Here is an 18069-nt window from a genome sequence, read left to right on the forward strand (position 1 = left end):
CACGGTGCCTGGCACGGAGCGGGCGCTCAGCAGACGGGGACCATTGCTGTGTAACTGTGTTATTACACACTTGGGTATCTACCAGCCAAAGCATTCCTTTCCGTTTTAGACACTGGCCTAGGCCCCAGGCGATACCCCAGGGATATTTAAGACAAGGTGGCTTGCCAACCTACGAGGGTGTTGATAGTCTCACGAAAGGGGCGCAGTCTGGAGAATTTGCCACGAAAGTCTCCCTGGGCGGCGCGGGCCCTCTGTTCGGATTCCCAACCGCCTTCCCCCAGGGCGTGAGCGCGCCCCCAGCAGGAGATCTCCGGGAAAGCCTCGGCTGGGGAGCCCGGGAGCCCAGTTCCCCCAACCCTTCTCTCCCGCCCGCCCCGGCGGCCACCCTCGGGGGCTAGGCAGCGCGGCGCGTGGGAGGGGACGGCGCGCCATTGGCTTGTGCACGGAACTGAGAGGAGGGACCAGCTCGGGCCGCCAGACTCGGGCAAAGCCCCGCCGCGCTGGGCGCCGCGCGTAGTCCAGCCGGCCCTGCCCTGCCCGGCGCGGGCGGCGCGATGTGAGTCGACCGAGGGCCCGAGAGTCCCCCTGGCACGCCAGCTCCGCGCAGCGCCGGCGCCAGCAGGCGCTAGGAACGTAAGTTCTGCTCCCCGCCGCCGCTTCGGAGCCTAGCACTTTCCCTTCCCGCCGCCAGCTGGCCGGTGCCTGCGCAGCGCAGCCCATTGGGGCTCCTGCGGTCGCAGGGACCGCCGAGGACAGAGAGGACCCCGTGCGCGCGAGCCGGGCGCCCCAGCACCTCTTGGCGCCGGAGGGTTCTGCCGGGACTCCAGGGATTCCCCCCTCCGCGGTTCTCCCGGGCGCCGTCCCGCAGTCCCTTCAGGTCCTCTCCTTCGCGCTCTCCGCTTGCTCCCTTTCCTCTGACTCGGTTTCCCTCTCTCCCTCGGCTTCCTCCCTCCGCCGTCTCCTCCCTCTACGACGGTTTATTCCGCCCTCCGCCTCCGCCTCTTGGGCTCGCGCTCTCCGCTTCGGAGCGAGGGAGAAACCGAGCGGAAAGCATTTTCTCCCTCCCTGGGGTCTGACTCGGTCCCCGCGCTCGGTTCTCTGTCCCCTCCCCCCTCCATCCCTGTCTCCGTCCTCCCTCCATTGTTCCCGGGTCTGGGGTGTGTGCGGCACAAACTTGCGAGTCCCCTTCCTCGCCCCCTGCTGGGTCGAGGTTGGAGGTGGCGGGGTTCCCGCTGCCCATAAGTCTGGCCCGACCTTCTGGTTCGGGGGGCCGTGGGGGCTGGAGTGCTGGGCCAGAGCACCGGAGGCGTCCGACAGCCAGGAGCTCCCGCCTGGAGCCCCCAGCCCTCTATGAAAGTGGGTGGGTATCTGGAGCTGGGAGATAAAGGACACATTGGAGGGGGGAGGAGCAAGGCCGGGAGACCCCAGTCTCCAGGGGTGGGGGGAGCAGAATCGGAAGCCGAGCCTAAGCCCCAGTTGTTGGGAGGAGGTTAGGGGAAGGACAGGTGGAGACCGACGCTCCCCACTCTCTCCCAAGTCGCGCGCTCGGCGGACGGGCTCAGCGGACGGGGGCAGCGTGGTCCCACTGTCCTGGCGCTGAATAGCCTGGGACTGCCCGCCTCGGGCGGTATGCTCGTACCCACTCCGGGGGTCCGTAGGGGAACCGCCAGGCCGCCTCGCCCACCCGCGACGCCCCTATCACGGTTGGGCACTAGCTCGGCGTCCTCTCGCTCCGCCCTCCCCCGCCCCTACCCCGTCCCGGGCTCCCGCCGCCTCCTCGAGACCCCGGAGGGAGCGGATTTCTACGCGGGAGTGAAGGCGGCGGGGGCGAGAGCCGGGTGGAGGGTGGAGGCCTTGAACCCCGAGGCGTCTCTGTAGCCCAGAGCCCAGCGTCGACGGCCGAGGCCGCCTCGCCGCCCCGCACTTCCTGGTTGATTTCCTTCAGACAAACTTTTCCCGGTGGGGCTGCCCTGCGGGGAGAAGGCACCGGGGCTGCAGGGATGCCCACCCCAACTGAGAGGCCTCTGGGACCTCCAGTCTTGGTGGTCTGTGGAGAGGGAGCCGACGCCCTCTCTTCCTCCGGCTCGCAGTGCCAGGGACATAGGGATGGGGGAGGGGGTGGGGAGGGAGGTGAGAGGGTTGTTGGAGAGCCAGGGGGAGGCAGAGTCCATTTTTTTAGCCGGGCCTCATACTTAGCCCAGGGGGAGCAAAGATTTTTCTCGTTGGGTTGTTAGTAAATAAGACTACGTATTCTCCAGGCCTCTGTTATCCCATCTGTAAAAGGGGCCCTCTGTCCCCCAAGGTGCCCTCCCGGCCACATTGTCTTGGGAACCAGCCGACCTGACTTCTCCTTTTCTGCCCACATGCTGTCAGCTTAATCTGCCCTAAATTTGGAGTGGAGGGCTGAGGCCCAAAGCCCTCCACCCATGTTTGGCTGTCAGTACCTCCTGGATCCACAGCTCAGGCCCGCCACCCGCACCCCAAGTTCTCCAACCCCACACTCAACTGCCTCCCCTCCCCCAGGATCTTATGGTAGACCCCCTCTGTGTCTGCTGGAGGAAAGGCCTGCCAGTCCAGGGGTTGGGGGTGGGAGGAACAGTGGAATTGACAGTGACCTGTGATATTCACACAGCGCTGAACTGCTCTTTACTTTCTTTCATTTATTGGACAAAATGTTTGTGAGAGCTGGGCCAAAAATGACTTAATGAACAGAGTGCCAGATACAGTTCTAGGCCCTGAGAGACAGCTGTGAACAAATTAAAAGATTCTTGCCCTTCTGGAGCTGACACAGTAGGGGAGGGGCACAAAACTAATAAAGTAAATAAGCAAATTATATAGTATATTGGGAGGTGAGGGGGAAAAGTTGAGTGTGGGGGGGTGTTGAGGCCAGGGGTGAGGTCGCCATTTTAAGTAGGGTGGTCAGGGAGGTCTCCCTGAGGAGGTGACTTATGAGCTAAAGTTTTGAGGGAGTGAGCTGTGGGGATCGCTTCGGGGACTAAAGATCTGGCAGAGAACAGCCTGTGCAAAGGCCCTGAGGCTGGAATGTGCCCGCTGTATTTGAGGAACTGTAAGGAGCCAGTGTAGCTAGGGTAGAGCGAGCGGGTGGGGAAGAGATAGGAGACAAGGCTGGCTGAGAGGGGATAAGCCTCCCCATTTCACAGATGAGGGCAGTGATGCTCAGAGATAGCATAAGTAACCCCAGGGCAAGCTGCCCAGGAGTGGCAGCCGCAGGGTGGGGTGCCTAATGTTCTGACGCCTAGCCCGTAATAATTTTCCCTTCACCCTGCATCTCAACCATTAATTCACAACAATGGTTGTGCCCCTCCGAAGGCCAGGCCTGGCCAAGTGCTGGGGATATGGAGGGGAGCCACCCAGGCTTAGTACCCCAAGGGGCTCCGTATTCTGCAGGCTGTTGCCAGCCCCCTTCCCAGGTTCCCCTTGCCCACCTGTTGTCAGTACACTCAGGGCAGCATCTTCCTCCTGAGCCAGAGTGACCCTAGTTCTTTCTCTTCCCATTTCCTTCGTGTGGCCACTGCCTTGTAAGCACCCCACTCCGTATCCACATGTGGCTTCTACAAGGGGACCTGTTCTGAAGTTGGTATGGTCAAGGGGGAAACTGAGGCAAAGAAGTTGAATTTCCTTGTCTGAAAATAAGAGCAACATTATTTTTGAGCGTTCACTATAAACAGGAACTGTTTTAGGAGTTTTTTGTGCATCTTCTCATCAGTGGGAGATGGGTGTCATTATTACAGCCATTTAACAGATGAGGAAACTGAGGCCCAGAGAGGTAGTATCACTGGCCCAAGGCCATGCAGCTAATAAGTGGTGGAGCCAGGATATCAGCACAGGCCTTTTGAGTCATGCCAGAGCCCCCCAAACCCTGGGGGAGATGGTTAGTTCTGGACTGTGGTTCTGGCCCATCAGGGTACTGGGAAAAGTACAGGGATCCTTCTGCTTGCCTCCCGCAACCCACCCAAAGGGCAAATAACTACTTGCTTATGAAAAAGTCGGCTCAAAATAGTGGGACATCTCTTCACGGAAACTCCCTTCCCACCCTTCTCTCCTCCTCTCCAAGTTTCTGAGCATCTACAGGGGTGGGGGAGGTGGAAGGAGTGGGAGGGGAGAGGGTTATGGCCACCGCCTTTTCACAAGAGCTCTGGCCCCATGGGATCTGGAAGCACCAGCTGCCTCTGAGAGCCCTGATGTGGTCATTGGGCTGAGGGGGAGGCTGGCCCATTCCTGGTTTGGAAAGGACAGGAATTCTCCATGTGTTCTGCCCTTTGTGAGTGGCAGTAGGGACAGAGAAGCCCCTCTCGGTGACTTCTGTGTGGCAGTGGATGGCCATCCGAGGCCTGGACACCCCCTTGCCCACACAGCAGTTTCAGAGGGTGAGGCCCCCAGGGATGTCCCCTCCTTCTTACCCCTTGTCCTGCCCTGCCCTCTCACCCTCTCCAGCACAGCAGGGAATGTTTATTTTTTCTGTCCCTGAGGGCTTGGAGATATTTGTGATGAAAATGTGGGCTTTCCTCTGTCCTTCTGGAAATTAGGCAGCTTCGAAAGAAAGAGAACTGGTAGAGAAATAGCAAAACGTGTGTTTCCAGAGCCGGTGAGAGAGGTGCTAGGACTTGGGGGCGGGGCAGCTTGTGCTGGGGTCTTTGCTGGAGCTGGAGTGCGGCTGGTGAGTGACAAGGTTTGGAAGCCAGATCCGGAATATCACAGCCAGGAGGGGTCCTGGAGACCACACTTCCGTTTTTCAGGCGAGGAAGCTGAGTCCCAGAGCCCGGCCCTGGCTTACCTGTGATGGCAGAATCTGTTGGTGACCTCAGCTGTCTTGTCTCCCAGCCCAGTGACTCAGGGCTCAGCCTTCCAGCTTCAGTCAAACCCTCCATTGCCAGCTCCTGTGTTCCTGGAGTTCTTGGAAATGGGGTGTGGAATCCCTTTCTTGACTACAGAGCTTTGTCACGGGGACTGGTTTGTACGCCAGCAGGATTCGCATCGTGTTCTTCTCCCCCGCCAGTTCTACTCTGTCATCCTTGCCCTTGACACAGAGCCCTGAGCCCGGTGGTGATGCTGGTACAGAGAGAGATGGGTGATGCAGCCCCGCCTTCCACTGGCTCACCGGCGACTTGAGAGACAAGGCTGCCTAAGACAGCCTGGCCTTTAGAATAATTGCACTCTGCTCTCGAGGGATACACTGCAAGGAAGCCCTGCCACGTGGCAGCCTCTCCTCAGCTTCTTCCCTTAGCCCGTGTACCCTGAGGAAACGCCCACCAGCAAAACCTGCACCCCAGAGGCCACTGTGATAATAATGTCGGTGAAGCAGCTGTGTGACTTCCTAGTTTAGTCCAACCCTGCTGACAACCTAGTAAGTCAGGCATTGTCACCCCGTTTACAGTGAAGAAACGGAGGCTCCAGGAAGTTAATCTGCCCAAAGACACAGGACTAATGATGCAGAACCCAGAGATCTGGGTCCTTGAGGTTTGAGAGTCACTCCGCCTGAGGGCCCCGGTGGAGGGTTCTGGGCTGGGCGTTCTTTAGATCGCATCTCGCCCAGGGGGCTGATGGGTTGCCCCAGGAAGGGACCACAGGAAGGATGATGTGGACCCTCCAGCCCCCATGGTCCCCTTGCTGGGTCTCTCCCTACCTCCCCTTCCCTCTGCCCAGGGCCGGGAGGCTCTGTCTCTCACTGCCCCCACTCCTGTGCTGCCTGTCCCAGACCCCATTTCCAGCTATTTTGCACCAACGTGATAACCGAACAATGGGTCTCCTTTGTAGCCCTTCCCAGGTCCTGCTGGAGTCACAGGGCCCTAATCCAAAGGAGGCTGGACCCCAGGGAGGGGTTCAGATGCTGGCAGCCTGCCAGGGACTTTCACGGGGAGATGTGATGGGGAAGATGGCTTAGAGCTGAGTCTTTTTGGATGTCGTGTTCACCACACCACACCCCTACCCCACGCACATGTACGTGTGTGCTCATGCACACGCGTGCACGTACACCAGCTTCTATCTGAATATCCAGTTAGGCACAGTTAGCTTAGTTTGAATTTCAGCTCTGCCACTTACCCCCAAGAGACACATACGTAAGTCCCTTGGGCCTTAGTTTCCTCATCTCTAAAATGGGAGTCATAGTACAGCTGTCCTCATAGAGCTGTGGGGCTTACATGGAATTCCTGGTCTAGAAGTACTGGTCCCCTGCCTCCTTTCCTTGGGAGGATGTTTTGGGGGCATTTCTCCTTACCAGATGGGGAGGGACAGGTATGCTGCCCCTCCAGCAGAGGGTCTTGTTTGCAAAGGTAGTGGCTCTTGGCTCTGACAGTCAACAGCAATGACTCCCCCCTGAAGGAGCCCCCTGGAAGCTCGGCGGCTGGTGGGTGCTCTGGCCCCCAGGCCGCTTCCTCTCCCCCAGCGCCTCTTAAGCCAGCCCTCGTGGTGGCACATTCTCCGTGAAGGGGACAGCTCTGCAGTCCATCTGTTTCTATGGAAACCAGGCTTTCTGGGAAGGCTACAGGGGGGTTGGGAGAGGTCCTACAGGACTGGCATGGGAAAGATGTCTCAGCCCCATCGGATCTGCTGCCAGGGCAGCGCCTGGACAGCCACCCCTTTAATATTGTTAATTACTGTCCTTTGGGGAGTGCATACCAGGGACCAGGCCCCTCCACTGCCTTTTCTCAGTGCGTCTGATCACAACCCTGTGAGCTAAGAAGTCGTCATGTGGTTTCACAAATGAGGAAATGTAGGCTCAGAGAGGTTAAGTAACTTTCCTGAGGTCACAGAGCAATTAAGAGTAAGAGTTGGGGGTTTGAGTCCAAGTTTGCCTCATCATTAAGTATATGCCCGCCCCCGCCCCTCCCCTGACACTTGTAACACTCCTCCCGTCCCCCCATGAGCCCTTCCCTTCCTGGTCCGATCTCGAGGCTCTGCTTGGCCTCTGTGCCATCACGGCCCCTTCTGTCTTGCCGCCGCCGCTAGGAGCTCTTTGGGGATGTTCTTTTCTGGCCTCAGATGAGGAAGGAGGAAGGGGCTACACGGGGTCAGATCTCGGCTAGCAGGGGGCCTCGAAACCCTTCCCCCAACTTTACTTTGTCCCAAATTTTTGTTGAGCTCCTCCCATGCCTGGAGCTGTCCAGGCCGGGTGAACAAAACCTTCAGTAACCCCTGCCCCGTGGCACTCACCTAGGGATGGCTGCAGCTCTCTGAGGTGGTAGTGGGGTCTCGCCCAACGTTCTCACCCAACCTCCAGTCATTTCCTGGGCACCCCAGATGCCAGGGAAAACCCCATCTACTCTCCTGGAGTCTTCAGCACCCCCTGACCTGCTTGCGCACGGTCACCTGGCCAGAGGAGGTACCAAATTGGAACCCAGCTCTGCCTGACCACAAAGCTCCTTCCCGGCTCTCCTGTGTCACCAGCTCACGTGTGGCCTGGGGCAGAGCTTGTCCGCTCTGGGCCTCAGCTCTCTGGCCTGTCCAGCGTGTCCAGCGTGTGTGTGGAGCAGAGCCTCCCCTTGGGCCCTGCCAGGTCTAACTGAGTGTGATCCTGAGTGTTGTGGGTAGAGTTAGGGAGACCTGCTTGCCTTGGCCTGACCGTCCCTCATTCGCCTCTGCTGCCGAAGTGCCTCTGTGTCCCAGCGGGGCCAGCGGGGAGGTTCTCGGGTGGGCACGATGCCAGCCCTGCCTTCAGATCACTGGGTCTCGGGGAGCCCTGAAATGCCTGGCCCTGAAATGATGATGAGGATGGTCCGGAAGTGGCCCTGGCTGCCACTGAGGGTCCAGAGAGGGGAGGGGCACTGTGCCCTGGGAAGGCTCCCTGGAGGAGGGGGCATGCAAAGACCCTGAGGAACGGGGGGCATCGGGATGGAGGGAGTGGAAGGCAGTGGTTCAGAAGGGAGAACACCTGTTCAAAGGACAGTGATTTCCCAGTTCATTGGGAATTGAGGTCAGAGAGGCTGGCCAGGGGCAGAATGCAGAGGATCGCGAACACGGGGTCTGGGGGCTGCCATCCACATTTTCCCTTCTCCTTACCTGGCAGGGCCTCCCAGGTGAGCATCTAGGAGCAAGGGCAGCCCTCCTCCCAGCCCTTCCCCTAGCCTTGGGCAGCCTGGCACCAGCCTGGCCCCCGGGGAGCCCTGGGGGCCCTTCAGGAGGCACAGGGGCCTGGGAAAGGAAGCATGACGGCTGTAACAGGCAGGCTTTTTCCACTGTGCATGGCAGAGTGAGGAGAGGGAAGGAGAAGGAGTGGGGCCCTGCCTGGGTCCGGGCAGGGCACTCTGCCACAAGGTATCGCCTGTTATATCTCCTCCAGCCCTTCTGCAGAGTGAGCCTTCTCATCAGCCCCATTGCACTGGGGCAGGAGCTGAGGCTGGGAGAGCTGCGGTGTCCTACAGAACCAGGATTTGAACCCAGGTCCGGCTGTCCCAAAGCCAGTTCAGCTGGGGTACAAGGAGGGAGTGGGGGAACTGTCCTCTGTCCTCTCTTAGGTTACAATGGGGCCAGTCCTACCTGGAGTGACCTTGAAAGGGAGGAAAGTTCATGGGCAGATCAGAGGGGGTGTGTGGTGTGTCTCGGCGGTGGGGTACTTAGGGGCTGCTGTGCGCACACGTGCGTGCGTGTGTGTGAGCGTGTGAGTGTGGCAGCTCCCCGCCTGCCCTCTCCAGGTGGGGTCCAGTCCTGCGGATGAAGGAGCAATGGGACCCAGGGCTCAGAGCACTTAACTCTGTAGGGCCAGGTGCTGGGGACCCTGCTCCCTGGACGTGACGTTTAAGATCCCACTTTCCCTGGGAGGCTGTAGGGCCCTTTGTTGGTGGCGAGCTTGCGGCTGGACTCTGGGCTCTGTGTACGGCCGCAGTGGGTCCCACCAGCCCAGGTACCTGATGGCTGTGCCGGAGTGATACCGGAAGTCAAATGGAGCCCAGGACCCTGCCCTGTAGCCCCCCTTCTGTACCAGCCCTGGGCCTGTGGTGCCGAGGGGAGCCCTGTGTCTGTGTTGGTGGGGAGGGACCATTGGGCAGAGGAAGGCAGCCGACCCTCTGAGCAGGGGTCACTGACACAGCCCAGGCCTGCGGTGCTGTGGTCCGAGTGTCAGCCTTACGCCATGGGATTGAGGTCTGGGGGCTCTGCCCAAGGGGTGGAGACGTTAGGAAATGCTAGTTAGGCCCCTCTCCTGATGCTTCCTGGCCTCCACCCCAGAGCCCCTGCTCCATGGGGGACGTGGGGAGGAGAGGGTGTCTGTGTCTAAGTGCCCATCTCAACCAAGCACTTGGTACGGGCCAGGCACTACCTTACGCCCTTCACGGAGGTCACATCTTATATTCTCACAGCATCCCTGTGAGGGAAGACCCTTTGCTTCCCCAACTATGGATGGGGTGACTGAGGCACAGAGAGTGTAAGTGACCTGCCCACAGGCACACAGCTAAGAAGTGGTAACCCTGGGATTTGAACTCAGAGAGTGTGGCTTCTGCAGCTAAGCTCTTCTGGCTTTAGCAGTTAGCTGGTACCTTATAAAATACTTGCTGTCCGTTATTTTGTTTCTGCTTTGACCAGGCCTAGGGAAGATGTAAGGACTGTTGTTTCCATTTCACAGATGAGAAGACGGGCTCAGAGAAGCAACTGGCCCTGATTCGTGCCTGACAGATCAGCTTCCCTGTCCCCACTCAGGCTGCAAGCTACTTAAGGGCAGGGACCCAATCCCACCACCTCTACATGGCTCACAGCACGTCCTCACTAAATGCAGTCCTTTCATTTAAATGTGTAGGTGCTGTGCTGCGTGCTCTTGACCAAGCTTCTCCCTTTGCCCCTGGATCTCGAGGAGCTGGGAATTACAGCTCCATTTCACAGATGGGGAAAACCGAGGCTCAGAGCAGTGTGACTTGTCCACTAAGCATAGGCAGTAAGGGACACAGCAGGACTGAGTCAGGCAGCCTGGGCGGCCTGGGTGAGAAGGGTTAAAACACTATGGAGACCTATATGAAGGGTTAAGTCAAGTCTGAGCATACCTGGTGCTGGCGAGGATGGGGGGTAAGGGAACACTCATGCATTGTGGGAAAGCGGAAATGGTTCACTGCTCTGGAATGCAGTCTGGCACTTGCTTCTAGAGTTAAACGTAGATTTACCATATAACTCAATATAATTCCACGCCCAGGTACTTACCTTCGAGAAATGAAAACTCATGGTCACACCCAAACCTGCACATGAATGTTTATAGCAGCTCTATTCATAATTGTCAAACTCTGAAACAACTCAGACGTCCTTCAGTGAGTGACAGGGTAAACGAACTGGTACATTGACGCCAGGTACCGGTACATTGATTCCCACTCTCCTGCCGAGAGGAAGGGAACGTCCATATACACAGCAGCCTGGATAAGTCTCAAAGACATGATGCTGAGTGAAAGAAGCCAGTATCCACGGTTATATACTACATGATTCCATTTATGTAACACATTTGAAAAAACAGAAACAAAACTACAGTGACAGACAACAGATCGGCGGTTGCCTGGGGTTAGCGGTGAGGGGTCTGACTGGTGATGCAGCTGCCCTGGGTCCTGATTTGGAGGCGGTGGTTGCCTGGATCTATACATGTGCTAAGATTCATATAACTACAGACCCCAAAGAAGGTTCATTTCACTGTATGCAAATTAACAAATAGAAGGCCAGAGCGGAGGCCGGAAGAGGAAGGGTGGCGACCAGCCCGCCTGGGGCTTCCTTCATGGAGGGATGGGTGAGGGGCCAATGGCTTGCTGGCTCCCTGGGGGCAGCCTCCCGCGGGTCCACCTGGCAAGTGGGAGGGACGCCAGGCTGATTATAGCTTCTACCTGGATCCACCAGAAGGTGGTAGCAAGCGGCTGAGGTGTTGTGACAGTGCCCGGGCCCCCCCCCCACCCCCAGGAGCCTGGTTAAACCCTCGCTGCCCCAGGCGGCTGCCCCCGCTGAGCAGCGTCAGCCATTCATTGAGCTGCCTTCCTGGTCACCACCAGCCGCCGCCTCCCATTCCCCGGGATGTATACACGTGGGAGAGGAAAGCATAGCTGCCCCTGTTTTACAGGTGAGGAGCTAGGCCAGGGGGCTTAGGAGGGCAGTGGGACCTGGACGTTACTCACTAAAGACCTCCAGTAATGACCTTGGCCATTATTTCCAAACTCGAGCTGGTATGCTCCCTGCAGAGTTCATCCAGTGTAAAGCCATGTTATCCAAACACCCCACCGTTTGATTCTTTGTTCTGATGTTTATTTGCTGGGTGCTTTATTTTGTTCTAAGACACTGGGTCTTAGTGTCTTAGAGGCTGGAAAACTGGAGGTGACCTGGGGACATTCCTGTGCCCTGCCTCTGGCTGGGGCTGAGAGGGTGAGACTTGCCGGGGGCCACACAAAGACCTGAGTCTGATGCCTGGTCGGGGGGGGTCCAGCAAGCCCACCTCAGGTCCCTGGTTGAGGGACAGGCAACTTCTGAGCCTTGTCTGTTATCGGGGGTGGTTTTCCTGCCTTTCTGGAGAGTAGCTGTGGGTGGGAAAGAGGTGCAGGGATATGGGAGGCACCCAGCACTGGTGCAGCACGTGATAGGATGGGGGGTACTACCATTTTTCAACCCGGTCTTCTATCGAGCCTCATTGAACTTGTTTTCTCATCTGTAGAATGGGTGTAAGTAGTACCCATCTTGCAGGGCGGCAAGATCACAGGAGCCCACTCAGGGCCAGCTTCTGGAAACCTCTACCTCACTGTGGTTTACGCTGTCGTCTCCTCCACATAGGTTTTGTGCTGACTGAAGGTGAGGACGGCCACTCAACTCACATCAGCGTCTCCACTGCCCGGCACACAGTAGGTGCTCAAGAGCTGGTCTGAGGTGGAGCTGTCTGGCCGGAGGTTGGGGGCCATCAAGGATCGCGGGCAGACCTGGGGGGGTGAGGGGAGAGCAGGGAGGGGCAAGGCCCGAACTGCCGCCGCAGAGCCCTGCCAGCTCTCCTGGCCATCCCTCCTCTGGCTCAGCTGGGTCCTGGGGTCACCCCCTCCCCTTGTTCTCAGAGCTGGCAGGTTAGAGGGAGGTTGTCTGGGAGGGTGGGTGGGAGGGCTTGCTGGGCAGAGGAATTGTCTGGGCGAAAGTTCAGTGGCGGCCTGGACTCCAGAGCTCAGGAGCCCCACCCAGGCTCGGGTAGACCCTTCCCCCTTCTGGCAAGGCTGACCCAGGCCCCGGTTTACCCCCTGCCCCCAGGAACCTTTGGGTACAGTCTATCCAGGCCTGAATGCCTTGTCCTGGGCCTATACCTCCTCCAGGGCTGTCTGTAAGGCTCCCTCCGGCCTGGTTGTCTGGGGTGTGCCACATCCACTTGGGCCAGACGGGCTGGCGGAGCTGGAAGGCCTTAGGACCATCTGCCCTAACGCGTTTTACAGATGAGGAAGCTGAGGCCAGGAGAGGGCAGTGACTTGACCCTTTTAATCACACAGTCGGGTGGTTAGGGAGCCCAGTACTGCACCTGGACCCTCAGATTCCTCCTCCAGTGTCCACCTGCTGCCCCAGGTTGACGGGGAGGCCTCCCCAGGCCCTGGGCTGGGGTCTGGCTGCCCTCTGAGATCTGGAAGCTGGGCAGGACCCGTGGCTGAGGCTGGTGTCTCCCGGCAGCCCTCCTACAGAGGCCGGGCTCCAGGACAAGATGGCAGCCAAGCAGCCCCCACCCCTCATGAAGAAGCACAGCCAGACGGACCTCGTGAGCCGCCTGAAGACCCGGAAGATCCTCGGCGTGGGCGGGGAGGATGACGACGGGGAGGTCCACCGCTCCAAGGTGGGCGGAGCGCGGAGGAGGGGCCCTGAACCGGCCACATGGGGGTCCGCCTCCGAGCCCCAATTTGGGGAGGCAGATCTGGCCCACTGTTTGGGGAGAATAGCTGAGACCCATTGCAGCTGCAGGGAGCCCCCGATTTAGCTCATATTTTCTAGAAGTCTAATGGATATGTCAGAGGAATAGTAGCAGTAATGAAAATGGATCCTTAGAATTAGCTGAGTGCTTATTATTTGCTTCTTATGGCACCAGCTACTTTATAAGCATTATTTACCCTGGGAGATGTAGGGTCAGTTATTAACCCATTTTACAGATGAGGAAACTGAGACTCAGAGAGGTTAAGGACTTCCCCAGGGCCACACCAATAAGTGGCAGAGCCAGCCTTCAAGCCCACATCTGGCGGACCTCTGAGCTTTCATCCTCAGCCACTGTATTTTCAGCTTCCCATAAGCCCCGGCGTCAAGAGGAGGAAGAGAGGGTGTGCCTCAGTGTGACCCTCCCAGCCTGGGTGACCCTTTGGCTAAGCAGAGCCACCTGGGCATCCAGGGGCCTCTGGGAGGGGGTGAGTAGACTGGGCAGGCAGAGCTGCCTTCAGCCTGGTTGCCTCTGACCCCTCTGTGTCCACAGATCAGCCAGGTCTTGGGCAATGAGATGAAGTTTGCTGTTCGGGAGCCTTTGGGCCTCAGGTGAGCATCACGAGTTTGGTGGGGGACAGGGCGAGGGGGAGGGACTCATCAGCTTGTCCCTGTGTAGTCTTGTCTTTGGTTCCATCCTGTCAAATTCCCTCCCCCAGACCAGCCATCGCTGGGCATCTTGGCTGGAGAGGGGAGGGTTCTGTGGGGCCTGGGGTGGCTCTGACCTTCCTCTCCACGCCTCCCCAGGGTCTGGCAGCTTGTCTCTGCTGTGCTCTTCTCTGGCATTGCCATCATGGTGAGTCCCTGCCCCGCCCCTGGGACCTGGCCCCCTCCCCTGCCCTGGAGCATCCTAGCTCCCATGGTCCGTGGTCCCAACTCCTTGTCACTGGAACCTCAGATCTTCTGTCCTGGTAGGGAGGGGTCGGGGGCAGTCAGTGTCCTGATCCTGGACTGCTACTGGGGACAGGAAGGAGATGTCCAGGGGAAGTTTCCTCACCCTGAGCCTCCCGCCCGCTGTCTGCAGGCCCTCACCTTTCCTGACCAGCTCTATGATGCAGTCTTTGATGGAGTGCAGGTGACCAGCAAGACCCCCATCCGCCTCTATGGCGGCGCCCTCCTCAGTGAGTATTGCTGGGCCAGACTCTGGGGAGGTGATAGGCAGCCGAGGGACCAATAGGGGCCGAGGGAACATGGGGAGCCTTCTTTGTGCAGGGGCTCCCCTTCTCAGAACCCACGCTTCAGCCAACAAGTCTGTCTCTGCTGGGTGTGTGCTGCCATCTTGTGGCCACTGGTAGACTGTCCCCAGGGGATTGGGACTGTCCCTAGCATCATCTGGGACAAAGCACTTATTGAGTGCCTGCTGTGTGTAGTGCACCACCTAGGCATTGGGGTAGAGAAATGAAAGAGGCCCAGGCTCCGCCCTCCAGGGCCTCACAGCCCGGAGGAGGAGGCAGAATCAACACAGTGTGTGTAAAGCCCTCGCCCTTGGACCGCCCATTTGAACCACTTCTGTTTCCTCTCCAACCTGAGTCACACGCAGCAGTGCCTGTTAGGAAGCTAAATGACAGCATTTAAAACCCAGTGCCTGTTAGGAAGCTAAATGACAGCATTTAAGAGGAGGGTGTCCCTCCTCTTCTCCAAAACATTCTATGGCTCCCTATTACCCGCAGACTGAAGTCCCAGCTCCTTCCGGTCTCTGATATTCAGGGTCATCTGTGGGGTGCATCCAGCCTTTCTTCCAAACCTGCCTCCCCCACATCCCACGGTGGGCCCCGGACCCCAGCCGCACCTCCTGAGGCCCCCGTTTCCGAAGGCCTCCACGACTTTGCAACACAGTTTCCCCAGCCTCGTGCCAATTGCACTTCCACTTGACCTTCAAGGGCCAGCGCCAGTAGCTCTGGGGTGGGGTGGGGGGTGGGGACTGGGGCAGCTTCAGGCCCTTCAGCCTCGCAATGGGAGAGCTAGTGTTACGGGTTATGGGTCAGGTTGGATGACGGAGGAGTTTTAATTTGAGCAGTGGGGGTGGGGGCAGGGCATGTCCGGGATCCTGGCTACTTTGTCAAAGGGTGGAGGACCAGGCCCCCTGCCCGTCCCCCAAGGGGGCGGGGGGATCAGGCTACTCTGCCCCCCACTCCCCTCTTTGTCCCCCACCCCAGGCATCTCCCTGATCATGTGGAATGCGCTCTACACGGCTGAGAAGGTCATCATCCGATGGACCCTGCTCACCGAAGCCTGCTACTTCTCGGTCCAGTTCTTGGGTGAGTCCTGAGGTGGGCAGTGATGGGGAAGCTGATGGGGTACAGGGTGCGGGCAGCTGGGCGCCTGGCCTCCCAACTCTTGCCACTTGTTTTCTGGGAAGCGATGAAAACCTGTGCGAGGGGGAGGGACTCGTGTGGCTGGGTTGACCTGTACACCTGCACACCTGTGCTCACGCAGCTGATAGGTGCCTGTATCCTCCTGCATACAAGCCCATGCACCCACAGTCCACTGCTCACTTGTGGACCCAGCACAGGTGTGATGACACACAACCAGTTCTGCCCACATGATCGCCCCCCATACCTGCTGCGGTTGGCCAGCTGATAGGATGCCCCAGCTCAGGGCGGGGGTCAGTCAGGCAGCCACCCTGGGGCCCATGGCATCCCGTGCTGGGGTAAGGGCTATCCCCACCTCTGACCTGTGTCCCCCCTGGCCTCTCTCCCACAGTGGTCACTGCCACGCTCGCCGAGACGGGCCTCGTGTCCCTGGGGATCCTGCTGCTCCTGGCCAGCCGCCTCCTTTTTGTCGCCATCAGCGTTTACTACTATTACCAAGTCGGCCGAAAACCCAAGAAAGTGTAGCCGCCCGCCGGGCCAGGGGCCCCTCTGGGGCAGGGAGGCCTGGGGACCTCGGTTTCCCTTTGGTTCCAGAAGGCAGGAAGGACCCTGCCCCAGGCAGGCAGGAGTGGCCGCCTTCCTCTCCTCCTGGGCACTCCCCGAACGCTGTGATCTCCTGGGCCCTCAGGTTTGGGGAGGGATGGAGCCTCTGCACCCCATCCTTCCCCCCACACGGTGACGCCTCCTGTTCATGGGTGTCTCGGCCTCTGGATCCCCTGGACAGATGCGCGAGGACAGAGCCTGAGTCACAGGCATCCGGCCAAGGCCAGGCTCCTGCCCCCCTCTGTCACAAGACCCTTCTTTCTTGAGAGGCTGTGGACCGCCTCCTTGCTCTCCCCCAGGCCCCCAGCCAGTCTAGTGCCCAAGCAGCTGAACTTGGCTTCTGCCCATGCCTGGAAAACCTTAGAATTTGACCCCGGGCCCCTTCCCTTCCATGCGGGCGCTCTCCACATGTAGGGGACCCTCTGCCCCCTAAACACACAGCGCAGCTGCGGGCTGGCAGGCAGGGGTCTGCCTTTGACCCCTGGCGCCTCCCCTTCCGCCTTCTGTGAGGTGGGCTGCAGGTGGCAGGGCCTTGTCCTCGGCCACGGCCTCTCCTCGGGCCTCGCTCTTGGCTGCTCTGCCTCCACGCAGCTCCTGAAGGCCCCTAGGTGCCCCCTCTCCCAACTGGCCTGGGTCCAGAGGCTGCCAAGGGCCTCAGCCCCAGGCTGGCCCTGACAGATGGACACCCGGGTAACCCCAGATGGCGGCCACCTGTAAGTGACGGGCTTTGTGGTTGAGGAAGAGAGAAGCATGTCTCCATCACTTGGCATGTCCTCCAGGGTCCGAGGTGCACCTGGCTCAGCCCCCTTATCAACCCTCCCCCCCTCCCCAGGGTGCTGCCCTCTGGCCTGGGGTGCCTCTGGGGCCGGCTGGGTAGGACTGGGTGCCCTTCAAGCTCAGCAGGGGCAAAAAATAGAAATATTTCAGCAAGCCGCCTCCTCCGATGCCCAGCCCCCATCAGATGCCCTGGAAGAGGCCGGCAGCCGGCTCCCTCAGAGATGAAGACCCCTGCAGGCCCGCAGCCTGTGTGCCCCCCGTGAGGCCTTTACCCGACACCCCCCTTCCCCCCGGCACCCCGGGAGTGGCAGCCCCCGTGTCCTGGGGACAGATGTGGAGAGAAGCAGCCCCGGGCCCAGACTTTCTTCCCGTCTTGGAAGAGAGTGTTTAGGGGGCGAGATGGTTGGTCCTTAGGTGCAGCCCAGCTCTGGCTGCTGCGTCCTGGGTCCGGGCCCTACCCGTGCTGGGCCTCGCTGCCCTCCCTGTGGCCTGCAGCCACACGTCCAGGGACACGGCCTGTGCCCAGCAGAGCACGGCACCGCCGCTGTTAACACAGCTGAGGAGAGAGGCCCAGCGGGTTGGGCGCCCAAGGCTGTGCTGCTGGTAACCGCGGCCGAGCGGAAGGGAGGCTGGACACTAAGGAGGGGCCGTCCTCCCCTGGCCTCCATCTCTCGAGGCTGAAGTTCGTGCCTCTTTGCAGAATCCTGCCCCCAACCGCCGAGCCCCAGGCAGGCCCAGAGCCACGGCAGCCTTTGGGAAGTGGTACTGGCTGGTGGGCAGTGCCCCCAAGCCAAGGCATGTCCTCTGAGCTGACCCATGCTCTTTGAGGCCTGGCTAGCACGCCGCCAAGCGGTGGATGGTCTGTCCTAATGACCGCTGGGCGTGGCGGATAGATTTCCCCCGGGAGGCTAGCAGGGCAGGGGGAGGTCCGGGCGCTGGAGCCGGGGTTTGTGCCGGGCGTCCGCGGGGGCTGAGCCAGCCAAGCTGAGGGAGGGTGGCAGGACCTTGTCCCCGGGGGTGGTAATGCGGACCTGCTGGGACGATGCTGTCCTGGCTCTGTCCCTCCTAAAGGTTTGGGAGAACCCAGAATGCCCCTTCCCCGGTTCACTTGCCAGCCTCCTGCCTCGGCCCAGCTTCCCCACCCCGCCCCCAAACCAAGACCACCTTTCCTCACGGTCACTATTTATTCTTCGTTCCTTTCTCTTTTTGTAAGAAACAGTCACAAAAACCAGTGCAAAACCATCAGTGTGGGCGTCCTGCTTTATATTACAAAAACTCCTCTTGATATAGAATATAAAAAAGGGAGGCTCACAGGAAATAAACTTGATAAATTAGCTCTGCTACCTACCGCAAGGAACACTTAGAGTTTTCAAAATAGACTTTCGACATAGGACCCACCGGGGAGGGGAAGAGGGAGCTTCTAGGGAGATGGGGGTGCTGGGCCTCGGCCGGTTTGGGGGATCCTGTCTGGGCCCCTTAGGCATGG

At 59.4% G+C, this 18069-nt stretch overlaps 1 protein-coding gene across 1 annotated transcript; it reads left to right on the forward strand.

Moving 5' to 3' along the window:
- The first annotated feature begins 487 nt into the window (after positions 1–487).
- On the forward strand, positions 488–17825 carry TP53I11 (tumor protein p53 inducible protein 11). Its single transcript, XM_060159349.1, has 8 exons — positions 488–633; positions 11734–11801; positions 12601–12760; positions 13385–13443; positions 13639–13687; positions 13916–14012; positions 15048–15149; positions 15595–17825. The coding sequence occupies exons 3-8, from the start codon at positions 12632–12634 to the stop codon at positions 15726–15728; spliced, it is 570 nt and encodes a 189-aa protein (XP_060015332.1). The 5' UTR covers positions 488–633; positions 11734–11801; positions 12601–12631; the 3' UTR covers positions 15729–17825.
- The last annotated feature ends 244 nt before the right edge of the window (positions 17826–18069 follow it).

The sequence above is a fragment of the Lagenorhynchus albirostris genome, chromosome 9 (assembly GCF_949774975.1).
Source record: "Lagenorhynchus albirostris chromosome 9, mLagAlb1.1, whole genome shotgun sequence".
In the NCBI taxonomy this organism is placed as follows: Eukaryota; Metazoa; Chordata; class Mammalia; order Artiodactyla; family Delphinidae; genus Lagenorhynchus; species Lagenorhynchus albirostris.

Bases quoted from the DNA above. Each gene is read 5' to 3' on its own strand.
- TP53I11 (XM_060159349.1), top strand. From the start codon at position 12,632: ATGGCAGCCAAGCAGCCCCCACCCCTCATGAAGAAGCACAGCCAGACG. The intron at 12,761-13,384 runs GTGGGCGGAGCG...CTGTGTCCACAG, and splicing joins GGGAGGTCCACCGCTCCAAG to ATCAGCCAGGTCTTGGGCAA. The intron at 15,150-15,594 runs GTGAGTCCTGAG...TCTCTCCCACAG, and splicing joins CTTCTCGGTCCAGTTCTTGG to TGGTCACTGCCACGCTCGCC.